This window comes from Crotalus tigris, unplaced genomic scaffold (genome assembly GCF_016545835.1).
Source record: "Crotalus tigris isolate CLP2741 ecotype Arizona unplaced genomic scaffold, ASM1654583v1 scf7180000017601.7605149639:7615979, whole genome shotgun sequence".
NCBI classification, from domain to species: Eukaryota; Metazoa; Chordata; class Lepidosauria; order Squamata; family Viperidae; genus Crotalus; species Crotalus tigris.
The window spans coordinates 5940999-5956177 of record NW_024096505.1 but is presented as its reverse complement, the minus strand read 5'-3'; the positions used below and the strand labels follow the sequence as shown (position 1 = coordinate 5956177).

The following is a 15179-nucleotide window of genomic DNA, read 5'->3' as shown; positions in this document are numbered from 1 at the left end:
CCAATTTTCTTGAAGAGATCTCTGGTCCTCCCTATTCTGTTGTTTTCTTCTATTTCTTTGCACTGTTCATTTAAGAAGGCATTCTTATCTCTTCTAGCTACTCTCTGGAATTCTGCATTCAATTGGGTGTATCTTTCTCTTTCTCCTTTGCCTTTCGCTTCCCTTCTTTCCTCAGCTATTTGCAAAGCTTCCTCAGACAGCCATTTTGCTTTCTTGCATTTCTTTTTCTTTGGGATGGTTTTAGTTGCTACCTCTTGTACAATGTTGCGAACTTCCATCCATAGTTCTTCAGGCACTCTGTCTATCAGATCCAGTTCCTTAAATCTATTTGTCACCTCTACTGTATATTCATCAGGAATATGATTTAGTTCATACCTGAGTGGCCTAGTGCTTTTCCCTACTTTTTTCAATTTAAGCCTAAATTTTGCAACGAGAAGCTCATGATCTGAGCCACAGTCAGCTCCTGGTCTTGTTTTTACTGACTGTATAGAGCCTTCTCCATCTTTGGCTGCAGAGCACATAGTCAATCTGATTTCTATGTTGACCGTCTGGTGATGTCCATGTGTAGAGCCGTCTCTTGGGTTGTTGGAAAAGAGTGTTTGTTATGACCATCGTATTCTCTTGACAAAATTCTATTAGCCTGTGCCCTGCTTCATTTTGTACTCCAAGGCCAAACTTGCCTGTTATTCCGGTTATCTTTTGGCTTCCTACCTTAGCATTCCACTCCCCCATGATGATAAGGACATCATTTTTTGGTGTTAATTCTATAAGGTGCTGTAGGGCTTCATAGAACCGGTCAATTTCATCCTCTTCAGCAGCAGTGGTTGGGGCATAGATTTGGACTACTGTGATATTGAATGGTTTGCCTTGGATTCGAATTGAGATCATTCTGTCATTTTGGGGATTGTATCCCAGTATTGCTTTTCCTATTCTTTTATTGACTATGAAAGCTACTCCATTTCTTCTGATGGATTCTTGCCCACAGTAGTATACCTGATGGTCATCTGAGTTAAATTCACCCATTCCTGTCCATTTTAGTTCGCTGATTCCTAAGATGTCAATATTCAGTCTTGTCATCTCTTTTTTGACTATGTCTAGCTTGCCTTGATTCATGGATCTTACATTCCAGGTTCCTATGGAGAAAAAATCTTTACAGCATCGGACTTTCCTTTCACCACCAAATATATCCACAGCTGAGTGTCCTTTCGGCTTTGGCCCAGTCGCTTCATTCTTTCTGGCGCTACTAGTACTAGCCCTCTGCTCTTCCCCAGTAGCATATTGGACACCTTCCGACCAGAGGGGCTCATCTTCCAGCGTCATATCTTTTTGCCTTTTAGTACTGTCCATGGGGTTTTCATGGCAAAGATACTGGAGTGGTTTGCCATTTCCTTGCTATAACCTGTCCGTCTTGGGTGGCCCTGCACGGCATAGCTTATAGCTTCATTGAGTTACGCAAGCCCCTTCGCCATGACAAGGCAGTAATCCATAAAGGGGAACTGCTAATTATCAGCTTATAAATCTTTTAAATACAATTAACAAATTTATGTTAAGCATCTATATAATATTCTATAGTACTTCATGGAAAAATGTTTATTGCCCTAAAGAAGACATCCAGGCTGTATTTTTCTATTTAAAAGTAGTATATAATTCATTTCCCAGCTATTGGGTGAAGCCGTCAACTTCTAAATTATATGACAATTTCGTTATAAATCAGGTTGCCTCTGTGTTCCTAATTCCTGTTCAAAAAAGAGTGAAGCAAGGTTGTTTATTTGCTACCTTTCTTTTAAATGTCTACATAAACTCCATAATCCAAACTCTAGAAAATATTGAATTTCACCCAGTCCAGTTGGATAATAAATCTATCTCATTTTTTATATGAGATGATGCCATCATTCAGTATTGAACAAACCAAGGCATTTAAATATTCACAGAGAGTGCAAATTCTTGATGTATGCTTAGATGCACTGTTAAACAAATTAATCTTACTAATATATTTTACCTTAAACTTGATTTTAACTGTAACCTTATCTTTAAATTATTACATAATTTTCAATATTATTTGAGAACAGTCTAACTACTGGTCATTAATAAGAAATATAGACTGAGATTGATCCAATTAATAATTAATTGCAGATGATGAATACCTGAGCTAAATACTGAAAATATATTATACATTATTATTGCACTTAAATAGAAATACTACTGCAATGATTTTGTTTTCCTTAAGTTGTCTTCAGTGCTTATTTTAATTTTACGGATTTTGAAATTTGTGTTTCCAATTGACATGTTCAGTTATATTAAAGTTAATCTTATAATAAGAACATTTATCAAGGGGTCTGAATAGCTTTGTTATGGGGAAAATTTTACAGTGAGTTTACCTTTCTGGTTTAGAAAAAACAGTGAACAAAGTAGGCAGAAAAAAAAATCATGAAGATTAGATAAGGAGAAACTGTTTTATTACTGTAGCTGTTATTAGAATTTTGCTGTAACTTTATACCCAAATTCTGTTAACTTATTTTGACAGATTTTAATATTATAGGAATTCATGTTTGTTAGGCATTGTTAAGATGGTAAAACTAGAATTGTGACTATCATTTTAAGTACAATACTGTTGAGACATGACATACCCTGTCCTGTATGAACATAAATTAGTAATGGTTCTAGAACATCAGACTTAGGTTTTTGAGATTATAAAAACTATTCTGATGGTTATTGATAGCACATCAGATTCAGAGCTGCCTTTCCATCTCAAGGGTAAGAGAATTAATGTTTGAAAATTATTATCTTAAGTGACCAGTAAGGACAAGATGCAGGGAATGAACAGCATTTTGCATAGAAGCCAATGGAACTTTTGAGAGATTTGAAAACCTACACATTCTGTTAAGGATGTACAAGATTCAGAAACAAAAGCAAACAAGTTGAATTTGAATTGTAGAATCCTTGGTGCTTTCTGAGCTTGGTAGTTTGCTACATATATTCTCTTTTATTCATAAACTAGAATTTAAGGTGATAAATCATGTAGACTTTTTATAAACAATTCTTGTCATTTCAGGTTGTCCAATAAAAGCAGTAAACCTTTAGTTTTGACAGTCAAGATCAAATTTAAAGCAGTTGAATAACTACAACAAATATAATATCAGATATAAATCATACTACAGTGAGTTTGAAGTAAGATGATTATATAAAATTTAAAATTAGTTTATTTGGTTATTCTGGAAGAGCTTTGGTTCTTCATGCTGAGAAACAGGGAACTGTCCTGTGCATTATATAGTAATCCACTATGTTATTATTGTAGGACCTGAGGGAAATACATAACAAGCAGCAGCTACAGAAGCAAAAGAATATAGAAACTGACAGACTAAAACAGAAGGAGCAGGAGAGGAAAACAGAGCTGGAAAAACAGAAAGAAAACCAGAGGTAAGCTCGAATTTGGAAACCATATTGCTTCATGAAAGGAGTTGATCAAAATCTTGAACAGTCAGTTATTTGTATTCTGGAAGGACTAATTGTCCATATATTTGGCAGAAGCTTATTTTTTTGACAGAGCTGCATAATTCTTTGATTTCTTTCAAATAAATTGTGTCATATTTTAATATTTGCCAAAAAAGTATTGATGGAAACATTTAATATTTAACAAACTAGCAGTGCTTCCTTAATTTAAATTTGAATTTTCCTGGCCTAAAGTATGGATTATCCAAGGAACCAAATGATATCATAGGTGCACCTACAATTGATCCAAAGCATGTTTCTCACTAGGGGTCCAACTATCACACAGCTCAATTTTTATTTATTAATATTTTCTTAATGTTGTACATCAATATGTGTGCATGCATAATTATATTCAATTAGGATAAATTTTACTTTACTTGAAATAATAACCTAAACATTAGATAGCTGATTATCTGTTTGCTGTATTAGGTTCAAGCTAGCAGTAACACACTCCCTTTCTCTCTCCCTCCCTCCTTCCCCTTCTCCCTCCCTCTCTCCTCCCCCCCCCTCCCTTTCCTTCTGTCTGTGTGAGTGGGGGCGGGGTGGGTCCTTGGTGCTTTCTGAGTTTGGTTGTTTTCTTGTAGACATTTCATTATCCAAACTAGGTAATATCTTCAGTGCTAGTAAGGAATGGGGTTTGCTCTCAGTTTATATTTTAGTGGCTTGCCCTGTCAGTGTTGCTAGGACCAACAGTCAAAAAATAAACAATACCCCAATCAGAGAACTACCAAACAAACTAACAGTAAACAGCCCAGCCAAAGAACCACCAAGATCACTCCCACCAACATCTCTGAATATGTCCCTGAGCTTTTAAGAACTTTTCCAGGTAAGACAACATAATAGAAGTTCTGCCATTGTTGAAAGCATTGAGGCATCTGTCAAGGAAATATCTCTGCAATTACATAGGTTGCCTAGTATATTTCTAAATTTCTATATGTCTAAATACCATTTATATGTTTGCACTAATTAGAAAAACCGAAGATAGAGAAAGACAGTGGCTTGACAGAATACAACAGGAAGAAGAACATTCACGGTCAAGAAAAAATCAAGAGGAAGAAAAACAAAAATGGGAAGAATTAAACAAAAAGAAAGAAAATGATGAGAAGAACAAACAGGAAGTGCAAGAAAAAATGAACAAATTTTTTCATCACCATAAAGATTCAACAAAACCAACTATCCAAGCTCCCTGGTCAACTGCAGGTACAAAATAATGGAATACTCAGATTAAATGCTCATAAAATCTTATGTTCTTCTCTTGATGTACTGGGGTAGATTCTGCTGACTGAAGATTGGATAGTTTTCTCTGTTTTCCTCATTTTCTGACCACTAATTGAATATATTTTATGACTGCATTTTATAACTTTACTGTAAATCACTTGAGATGCATTTTGGAAGCAGTATAAAGGCAATTAATGATAAATATTTTGTTTTTAATAAATTACTACTATGAACAAAGCAGATTAAACTGGAAGCAAACTAGAAGCAGATGAAACTAGAAGCAGACTACAATTTATCTTTTGTTTTTTTCTAATGCACAGTAGAACCTCAGTGTTTATAAGTCTCTAAATTAAAGCTAGAACTATATTCAAATACATTCAAATTACTATTTCAGAAATATGATTTAAAACTTCTGTTGATATCCAGTGTTTTTCCCATAATCTTAAAACTATTTGTATGCATGCTTGTTGTCCTATAAAGGAAGCTTCTTTTGGAGAGATGGGGGTTCAATGAAAAATAGTTATCCTAAAAACAAAATATAGTTCAGTGCTAATACATTCTTTTAATCAACTTGGATTTAACCAACTCAGATAAGAACAGCACACAAAAGAATGTACAGCCAAAATAAAATTAAAAAATCATTTTTTGCTTCCACTTTTCCCTTCCCCAAATTTTTTATTTAGATGAAGTTGGTTTGATTATTTTTAAATATAATTTGATGTCACATTTTCATGCTCGTGTACATACCATTATATGCAGTGAAAATTCAACATCATTGGGCAAATGATGTAAATGCCACATTATTCAATATATTGATTAATAGACCCCTTAATTAGACATTTCAGTGAACACTCTTATTTGGTACAAGCACATCTTTTGTTCATGTAATACAGTGGTTCTCAACCTGTGGGTTGGGATCCCATTTGGGGTGGAACAACCATTTCACGGGGGTCGCCAAACAACGCAGTCCGCCATTTTTTTCCCCTTTCCTTGGCTGCGCTACTCCCTTTTGAAAGCCAATAGACTAGACTCTCTTGAATAGAGTCTAATTCTATTGGCTTTCAAAAGCCAATAGGAATTGCCCAGGCTGTCTCTGCCCTGCTGAGCCCGCCAAAAGTCCCATTCTGCAAACGGTGCTGCACCAGTTGAGTAGTCCTCGACTTACGACCGATTGGGGGTCGCGGCATTAAAAAGGTTGAGAACCACTGATGTAATAGCATCTGAAATTTTATAATATTGTTGTGATTAGTTTTTATTCATTTATTTTTTAATTTTTATTAAAATAATAAATACAAATAATGAAAACACTACCCAAAAATATAGTTAACAAACCTACATACAATATAGTGGTCAAATAAAGTAAAAGTAACAGAAAGGGGGGAAACCCTTAATTTAGAATATATATAGAATAATTGTGAATATATTTTGCAACCTGCAGTTTCCTAAATTGTGCTTAAATGAATGTTTGAATTCTGTTTCTGCTACTGCAGAATGTGAATACAAATGATGTCGATGTATGCAAATTAAATTTGTCTCTTGAGTTATAATTAAAAAACAACATGTCTGTTTTTGTGGATCTAGAAAAGGCCCCACTAACTATTTCTGGTCAGGAAGATGTAAAAATAGTGTATTATCGAGCTCTGTATCCTTTTGAATCCCGAAGCCATGATGAAATCACTATCCAGCCAGGAGACATCATCATGGTAAGAGAAGAATGCAGTATTATCCCAAGATCACAAATCTTAATCTTAACATCTTAATAGAGGAGATATGTTATGAAAATAATGGGGCTCTGCAGTAATGTCTGGGGATGTTATAGAGATTATAAGTCTATAAGAAGGCAAATAAGGTGATGAATAAGGCTGTGCAGTCTTTTGGATTTAAAGGCAAAAAGATACTTTGGAGGTTATTGGGCCATGACTGTCTGCAGCTGGAAAAAAAATGTACTTATTTTAAAGAGTTGCTGGCTGGTATTCCTTAAACTAAGGAGTTCTTAGAAAAGTTGGCTTTTAAAATATTTTTTAAACTTGCATTTTAATTTTTTCCATAGATGTAACTATAGAAAAACTCTTTAACCCTTCCTGAAGCCTAGAAAGTTTTTACAGTTCCTGTATAAACAGGAATAAAAGGAGGGAAATATCACTGGAAGGCCCTTGTTTGGAATGAATGTAAGCTTTTTTCATAGACAGGATTTTAATTATTTGAAGTATATAATGTAAATATGCTTATTTTGGAGTACTAGAGAATGATTTTTTTCTCTCTGTCAAAGTTTAAAGGAACTTTGATGTTTAGGTATGCTGATAGATCTTAATTTTATGATTATATGAAGTTTACTAAAACTTGTGTAAAGTTTAGTAACTTGTGTTATTAAAACTTTGTGTTTATAGTTTTTTAAAGTTAATTTTTCAAATGAAAGAATAGCATGAGGTATGCTTGTATGTAGTTTTCTTTCATGTTCAGTTTAGTAACATTTTGTCACATACAATACATTCAAGGCAGTAAATCTGTGTGTTTATAGCAGGGGTAGGCAACCTTGGCTCTTTTATGACTCATGGACTTCAACTCCCAGAATTCCTGAGCCAGCTATGCTGGCTCAGGAATTCTGGGAGTTGAAGTCCATGAGTCATAAAAGAGCCAAGGTTGCCTACCCCTGGTTTATAGGATAGTAAGTACTAGTACACAGGATTTCTACATGAATAGGTGTTTTTTTTTTTTAAATTATGGATGCCAAAACTGAACGTTCCATGCATTTCCCCAACATTCTGAGAGGTTGTTGTTATTATTATTATTGTTATTATTGATTTGCATTTTTTTCATTTATCAAATCCTTCTGAAGAATTTAGGATAGGCAGATGTTGATGTTTGATGCTATTAAACATATTGTTACTGGATATAAGCTATTCTAAGTAAAGCTGTATTTTGCAATTGACTGATGGTAATTTTGTTAATACCAATGGTGCCCCAGTTATTTTGGGATTGCACCCAAGGTGCCTCTTACTATTGGCATTACCCTTGCTTTCTTTTGCACAGTTGTTCTATATCTGTTTGCAAGTCTTTGTATTTTGTTATCTTTTCCAGTTCTTTCTCTTCTATTCTTCTCTCTCTAAATACTGCCACATGCACTATCCAGACTTTTTTGTTGTTCTTATCAATAATTGTCTGCGGTGTTATGTGGCAGATGTATGTCAGTTTGAATCTAAAATCTCAGAGCAGTTTAGCTTCTTCATCTTCTATTACTTTCTCTTTTATTCATATGTTTGCAGGTAAATTGTATTTCTTGCAGATTTTCCAATCCACCATTTTTGTTACTTTGTCATACCATTGCCATAGTAATCTGTGCAGTCTTCTTTTAGCAGCTAACCAGGTGATCCACTACTTCTTCAGCTTCTTTGCAGAGGTGGCACTTGTCTTCTCAATTCTGGCTTTGTATATATTTGTTCTTAAAGTTTCATATTATGCAGCCTTAATTAGCTCCACTGTCTCTTTCTTAAATTTTCCTGCTGTTAGACACTACAGGTCTTGTTTTTATCTGCTTTGCCTGCTATTTTTTTTTTTTTTTTATGTACTGGCCATGTAATACTTTGTCTTCCTATATCTCTTTTCTGTTCTTCATTTGGTTTTTCTTGTAGGCCAGTTTGGTCTCTCCAGTACTCAGTAGGCCTTCCTGGTATATTAGCTCCAGTGCATTTTCTTCATTGTCTTTCGGATATTCTAATGCCCTTTTTTCTTTCTCAACTGTCTGATGCACTTGCAACATTTTATGCCCGCTTATTTTCCAAGACAAGTAGATTATGTCAACATCACTGCAAGGATGAAGGGCATGATTCATTGTCATTCTTTTTCTGATCTTCCTATCCAGGGCTTTTAGTTCTACATGAGTTCAGTCTGCTATTCCAACTGTGTATCTAATAACTGGAATCAGGTGTCAATTGCCTTAACAGTATTTCCTCCACTGAGTTTGAACTTCAGAAATTCTTCATTTTCTAGATGTATTCACTTCTTTTTCTTGACTTCAGTATGCTTGATGTCAGCTTGAAGTATGCCCAGGTATTTGTAGTGATCATCTTCATCCAGACTCTTGATGTTATTTCTACAGGGCATCTTGATTCCTTCAGTTTTTACTATTTTTCCCCATTTGATAAAGAGGGTGGCACAATCCAAATTCCATTGCAATATCTTATCTGTATATATGGACTGTATTAAGCAAGGATTGTATTTCAGATGGTGAAATAGCCTGATAGGTATTTTTGATGTTTGATAGCCATGGCTTTACAGAACCATGAAGATTGTAAATGCAAAAATTGGTCGCAAACTTTTCCATTATTGTCATGACTGTGAACGGTCACTAAAAGTAGTTGCTCAATGAGGACTACCTATATAACATTGAACAATCCCTCTCAGCTCATTCATTTACATGCAAAGCTCTAAAATGCTTCTCTTTACACCTTTTTAAAAATTTAAAATGTTCAAATGTTCTTTCTAACAAGGAGTCAGACATATGCAATTAGTTGTATAATTTTGCTTTTTTAATCTCAGTATTATAAACATATTTTGTGATAAATTTTTAATACAGTATATAAATAAATAATGAAATATACACTATTATCTAATATTGTTTCTTTCAGATCATGACAATTTATGTTAATATATAAAATAAATACCCATAGTTATTGAAGCATAGTTACATAAGTAGGAAAATAATTAGGCTGTAAATATTAATGCAGATTTAATACAAATTTATTGTTTATATTTTACTGTTATTTGCCTTCAGTTATATATGTAGTGTCTCTTATACTTAGAAAAATATAGAAATATTTAGATTATATTCTCCTAAATTGGTATAACTGGAATTGCTCTCTGGTGGGTTTTTTGGAGACCATCTGTTTTCACTATTACCTGTCAATAAGCTTTGTCAAAGCTTTTTGTTTCAGTCATTACAGATTTATTTACATTTCATTAATTATAATACTATTGCTCTAAAATTATTAAATATACTTAATTTGGTGAAAATATTATTTGTGGAAATCATTTTAGTTTTGTGCTTTGAATTAACTTACTTACATTTGAACAGGTGGATGAAAGCCAAACTGGAGAACCGGGATGGCTTGGAGGTGAACTGAAAGGAAAAACAGGATGGTTTCCTGCAAACTATGCAGAAAAGATGTCTGAAAATGAAATTCCAAGTTCCATAAAGCAGTTAACTGATGTGACATCTGTACCTAAAATTTCATTACGTGAAACCCCTTCAACACCTATGGCACCACCTGTTCCTACGGATTCAAGCCCTACTAGCAACAACTGGGCAGACTTCAGTTCAACGTATGATTTCATTGGAATTTCAATTTTTCTTCCTTTTGGTAATTGTATAAGTGAATGACTGAAATAAATTATACCACTTTCACTATTAATTTTACAAGAGGTTTTAAATTACATACTGAAGCACATCTGCCCTTAATTTTTGGTATATTAGTGGCTTCAAAATGGGTCAGCACAGTAAAATTGAGTTCAAAAATTGTTTTTTCTAAACTCTTTTTACTCTCTGCTCTTAGAAAATAGATAAAAATTTCTATTGTTAAATTGCAAACTTTAGAAAATATTCCGAAAAGTATTTTAAAGATTTTAAAAAATGCTGAATTTAAAGCCATGTAAAGAAATCCATAGTCATAATTGCCTTCAGAAATTCCAAGCACCTATTGTTCCTTTCCCTCTTTGTCACTCTTTTGTACAATCCATGGTGACATAAGGCCTCCAGGGCCTCATGGTGAATATCTGTTCTGAACATTTTATGTCTTGACAAGTAGCAGTAATATTCAGTAGCAGTAATATTGAAAGAGATGCAGGAATCATCAGTGATCCAGTATTATTCTGGAAAATATGTTATATCATGATTAGAGAGAAAACATGTGTCTTAACTATGGTGATGATTATAGCCATCATTTCTCTCTATTCAGTTGGCCAACAACTACTAGTGATAAACAAGAAACAGATAACTGGGATGCTTGGGCAGTTCAGCCTTCCCTTACAGTTCCAAGCACAGGACAGTTAAGGCAAAGATCTGCCTTTACTCCTGCAACTGTTACTGGATCCTCTCCTTCTCCTGTTTTGGGTCAGGTGAGTTGATATTTGTGAGCAAGCTAAATACCATACGGGCATAAATTTTATTGGGTACTTTGTATTGTACTTGTGCTCCTGCTTTATGAAATAAACAGTTAATGGATTAGATAAATAATATAACTGATAGTATCACTTTACATGAAGAGGCAGGAAAACGGAGATTTAGGAATTCCTGAGTCCATGCTGTCCAAAATAAAGAACGTATAGTAATGCTAAACAAATACACGAAATTTCACAGTACCATGATAACTTCACAATAATCTATGAATGTTGTGCCTTCTTATTCCCATTTTATATTTTATTGATTATTATAGTATATCAAATAAACTCAACCTAACTTCAATATCTAACTAGGGTGAAAAAGTAGAAGGACTTCAGGCACAAGCATTATATCCTTGGCGAGCCAAGAAGGACAACCATTTAAATTTTAACAAGAATGATATCATCACTGTGTTAGAACAGCAAGATATGTGGTGGTTTGGAGAGGTTCAAGGACAAAAAGGATGGTTTCCTAAGTCCTATGTGAAGCTTATATCAGGTCCTATAAGGAAATCAACAAGGTAATTTTATTTTGCTACATAAAATAATAATAGAAGGATTATTTTAAACAACTAAGATTATGTATATGAACATGTGTATAAAAATTGTTTAAAGAGAAAAAGTAACTTGTCCATAATCTAGAAATAACAATAGATATTCATACGTAATTGTATATTCTTTTTAAGTTGTCCTTACTGAATAAGCTGCAAATAACATTGATTCTTCTTTGTTCTTTCTTAGCATGGATTCTGGATCTTCAGAGAGTCCTGCTAACTTAAAGAGGACATCACCAGTTTCAAAATCTACATTTTCAGGAGAAGGTTAGACTTTTAACTGGAAATATACTGGATTGTTATATAAAAAATTATAAATAGCAACTGAGAGCAAATTTGAAATATGTGTTCCCTTAAATTTACTATTAAATTAAATTCTGTGCATTAAATTCTGTGCACAGTAAATGTTTTAGTAGATTACAAAACAGCCATGCTCTATCCAGATTTTCCTTTACCACCTTCTCTTTACAATTATATAGGATTGTTACTTGTAGAGATACTCTGTTGTTCAGCAATAGCATTTTGGGTGAAAATTCTAGCACATCTGAGAGCAAACTTTTTGGGAAATACTGCTTTGTCATGTGCTATTTTTTTTGTATTTCCTATTGTCTAAGTTCTTCTATGGTTGCTACCATATTTAAATTTATTTTTGGAATCAGAAGTCTTTTAATCGAACTCACTTCTAGGTGGGCTAAAGCATTTTTGACTATTGAAGACCTCCGATGTAGGGGAACATGCCATTTTATGACACTATTTGTTCCATTAATTGGCAACTTCATTATCAGGAAATTCCTCTTAATACCTACCCTGAAGCTACTTTCTGATACTTTCAATCATTGGCTCTGATTCTGCCTTCCAGAGCAACAGAGAACAAATCTACTCTTCTTTAGAAATTTAAACATTACAATCATCTCTCTCCTCCTCTTTCACAATCTAAACATATCCAGTTTCTTCAGATAATTTGTGTCTCCCTTCCTCCATTTTGGTAGCCTTGCTTTGAATTTGCTCCAGTTTGTTGATGTCTTTTTTATAAGTGTAAACATGACACAGTATCCAAGTGGACCTGATCATACAAAACAAGTCCTATGATGCAGACTTTATGTCCTTGTTAATACATCCCAAAATAATAGTTGCTTTTTAGCAGCTCTTTCGCAATTCTGGCCTTTGTTGAACTTGTGTTCTAGAATATCCAAATCCTTTTCACATGCATTGCTACGAAGCTAAGCTTCCATCATCCTACACTGGATCTTTCATGTTTACTCCACAATGCAGGATTTAACATTCTATTTATTAAAAAATTTTCTCATCATCATTTCATCGTCCCATTTGAAAGATGTCTAGATTTTGTGCTTTAGACGTTAAAGCACTTATATCTTTCATAATAACTTCCCCCAGGCTTTGTATTTGTTTTGGATTGAGAACTAAGATGTATATTCTACATAAGAAGTGTTATTATAGTTAGGCCTTCATACACTGTGATGAGAATATTAAAGTCCAAAAATTAAAAGTTTTACTTTTTCACTTTAATAGAGGAGGAGCTACCAGTATTTGAAGCTACTGATATCCAGAATTTAGTTAAAAATGTTTTGTAGGCCATGAGCTTTATTTGTCAGAAATTTTTGTATGATAGGAAAAATTTACAATTTAGAATAGAACTATTTAAATAGAAAACATGCAATTAAGTGTAAACTTTGTTGCTTTGGACAGTAAGATGGTAGCATATAAATTTCATAAATAAACTAGACAACCTATGCACCATTGGATCATCGTTTCAGAAGTATTTCCTTACTTAAACAGAGAAACAGAATGATTGTTTTTTTATATATTCACATGCTAATAGAAAATACTTTTCCAGCGGAAGTAATCTCTCTAAAACTGCTTTTATTTTTATTCTAGAACCCTCCTGAAATAAATTTGTGGCAACTAAAAATCCTATTTAAGGGAAAATCAGAGATCAGAAATTAGTGTACGTCACATTGCATGAAAGTAGCCTGCAAATTACTTATAAGCATTTTCTCACTTCCAAATCATTTTGCTTTTTAGAATATATTGCTATGTACACATATGAGAGCTCTGAACAAGGAGATTTAACATTTCAGCAGGGAGATTTAATTCTTGTGACCAAGAAAGATGGTGATTGGTGGACAGGAATTCTGGGTGAAAAGTCTGGAGTGTTTCCATCTAACTATGTTAGACTCAAAGACTCTGAGGTAAAATTCATACATGTAGACTTATTAGAAATAATTTCTCTATGTGACTGAATATTTCAAATATGATTGAAAATTACAAGTTATCAAATAAAGATGGGGAAAGGAAGAAACAAAAAATATGTTGAACTAAACTATATCAAAAGTGGGTTTTTATTCATTGGCAATATTCTTCAGATTCTGGATTTTAGATTCTGATGAATTACTGTTCTGGAGGATCAATTATGCTTAAAATATTCATCTATATACTCTGTGTGTGTGTGTGTGTGTGTGTGTGTGTGTGTGTGTTCTGTTCTTAGAATAAAATGAAAATAAATTTTGTAAGGGTATTAAAGTCTACAATTGTGGTCTAAACCCCTTTAAATTGACCAGGCTTTATTTTTTGGTAAACATGCATGGACAGTGTTACTTTTTCTTTGAATTAAGCAATTGAAATTAATATAAAATACTGATTAAGTGATCTTGTCATCTTTTTTTCTTAAGTAACAGTATTGACAATTCTTTATTGCCAATACTTGTATTGCCAACATTGTACAACTTATACAAACTTATTGTGTTTGGATCTTGATCATCATGCCCAGTTTATTTTCTATTTTGAGGTTACCGGTATATATATATATATATATATAATATTTATTCATTGATTTGGTTCTTAAATCACACATCATATATAATAGCATATATAAATACCAAAATCTAATTATATTTAAAAATACAGTGTGTATAGAAAATTAAAATATAATTAATTTGACCAGTGAGGTAAATATTTTTCAGTAATAATTAAATGTAGGCCAATGGAAAGCGATATGTTTTCAAAACTGTCTAAAGGCCAGTTTGAATGGCAAAACTCATATTACATTACCAAGTGGGTTCCACAAGTGCAGAGCTACCATGAACAATACTGTATTTAATTCTGAATGACAGCTAGAAAGGCTAGTTGCTATTCGAGACTTGATTCCTTGGATGATATTTGTGTACATTGACTGTCTTGCAGAGGAGGCACTCTCAGATATCCTACATTAGGGCTTTAAAAATAGTATGTAATACTTTGGGAAAGAAATTGGCAGCTAGTACAAAATTTAAGAAGCAGTTAATATGATTTCTACAGGGTATTTGTCCCAATTGAAAGCTCTAAGTAATATGCAGTACAAGGTGAGAGAAGAATGTTCTGATAGCCCAGGGGTTCTCAACCTTGGCAACTTTAAGACTTGTGGACTTCAACTCCCAGAATTCCTCAGCCAGCTTTTTGTTACTAAAAGTAGATTGCTGTGCAGATAGGAAAAAATAGAGGGATTAATTGCATAGCCCTTTTAAATTTAACTTTGTTTTGTAAAAATTCTTCTGTTAATAATATGCTTATTATTTAAAGGTTCCTGGAACTGCTGGAAAAGCAGGAAGCTTAAGCAAGAAACCTGGTAAGCTATAAACTGTACTTTGAGGGAAATGATGTAGCATTTGTAAAATATTTCTCACCCTTCTATTTTCAAATTATTATATGAGTCAAGATGTTTTAAAGGATATAAGCTATTTTTATTCTGTATTTGAAAAAATAAAGTGG

At 33.4% G+C, this 15179-nt stretch overlaps 1 protein-coding gene across 9 annotated transcripts in view; it reads left to right on the top strand.

Moving 5' to 3' along the window:
* ITSN1 (intersectin 1) overlaps nucleotides 1–15179 on the top strand; it is a 95129-nt gene that overhangs the window by 48481 nt on the left and 31469 nt on the right. For all 9 annotated transcript variants that reach the window (XR_005553590.1, XM_039318803.1, XM_039318793.1 and 6 more), the window contains 9 exons: nucleotides 3296–3417; nucleotides 4460–4689; nucleotides 6289–6410; nucleotides 9779–10026; nucleotides 10659–10818; nucleotides 11176–11381; nucleotides 11602–11681; nucleotides 13458–13624; nucleotides 14991–15036. Coding sequence is in view for 8 of the 9 variants with exons in the window: in XM_039318803.1 (XP_039174737.1) it covers nucleotides 3296–3417; nucleotides 4460–4689; nucleotides 6289–6410; nucleotides 9779–10026; nucleotides 10659–10818; nucleotides 11176–11381; nucleotides 11602–11681; nucleotides 13458–13624; nucleotides 14991–15036 (1381 nt within the window). In the remaining variant the exon portion in view is untranslated. The remainder of the gene's footprint in view (nucleotides 1–3295; nucleotides 3418–4459; nucleotides 4690–6288; nucleotides 6411–9778; nucleotides 10027–10658; nucleotides 10819–11175; nucleotides 11382–11601; nucleotides 11682–13457; nucleotides 13625–14990; nucleotides 15037–15179) is intronic.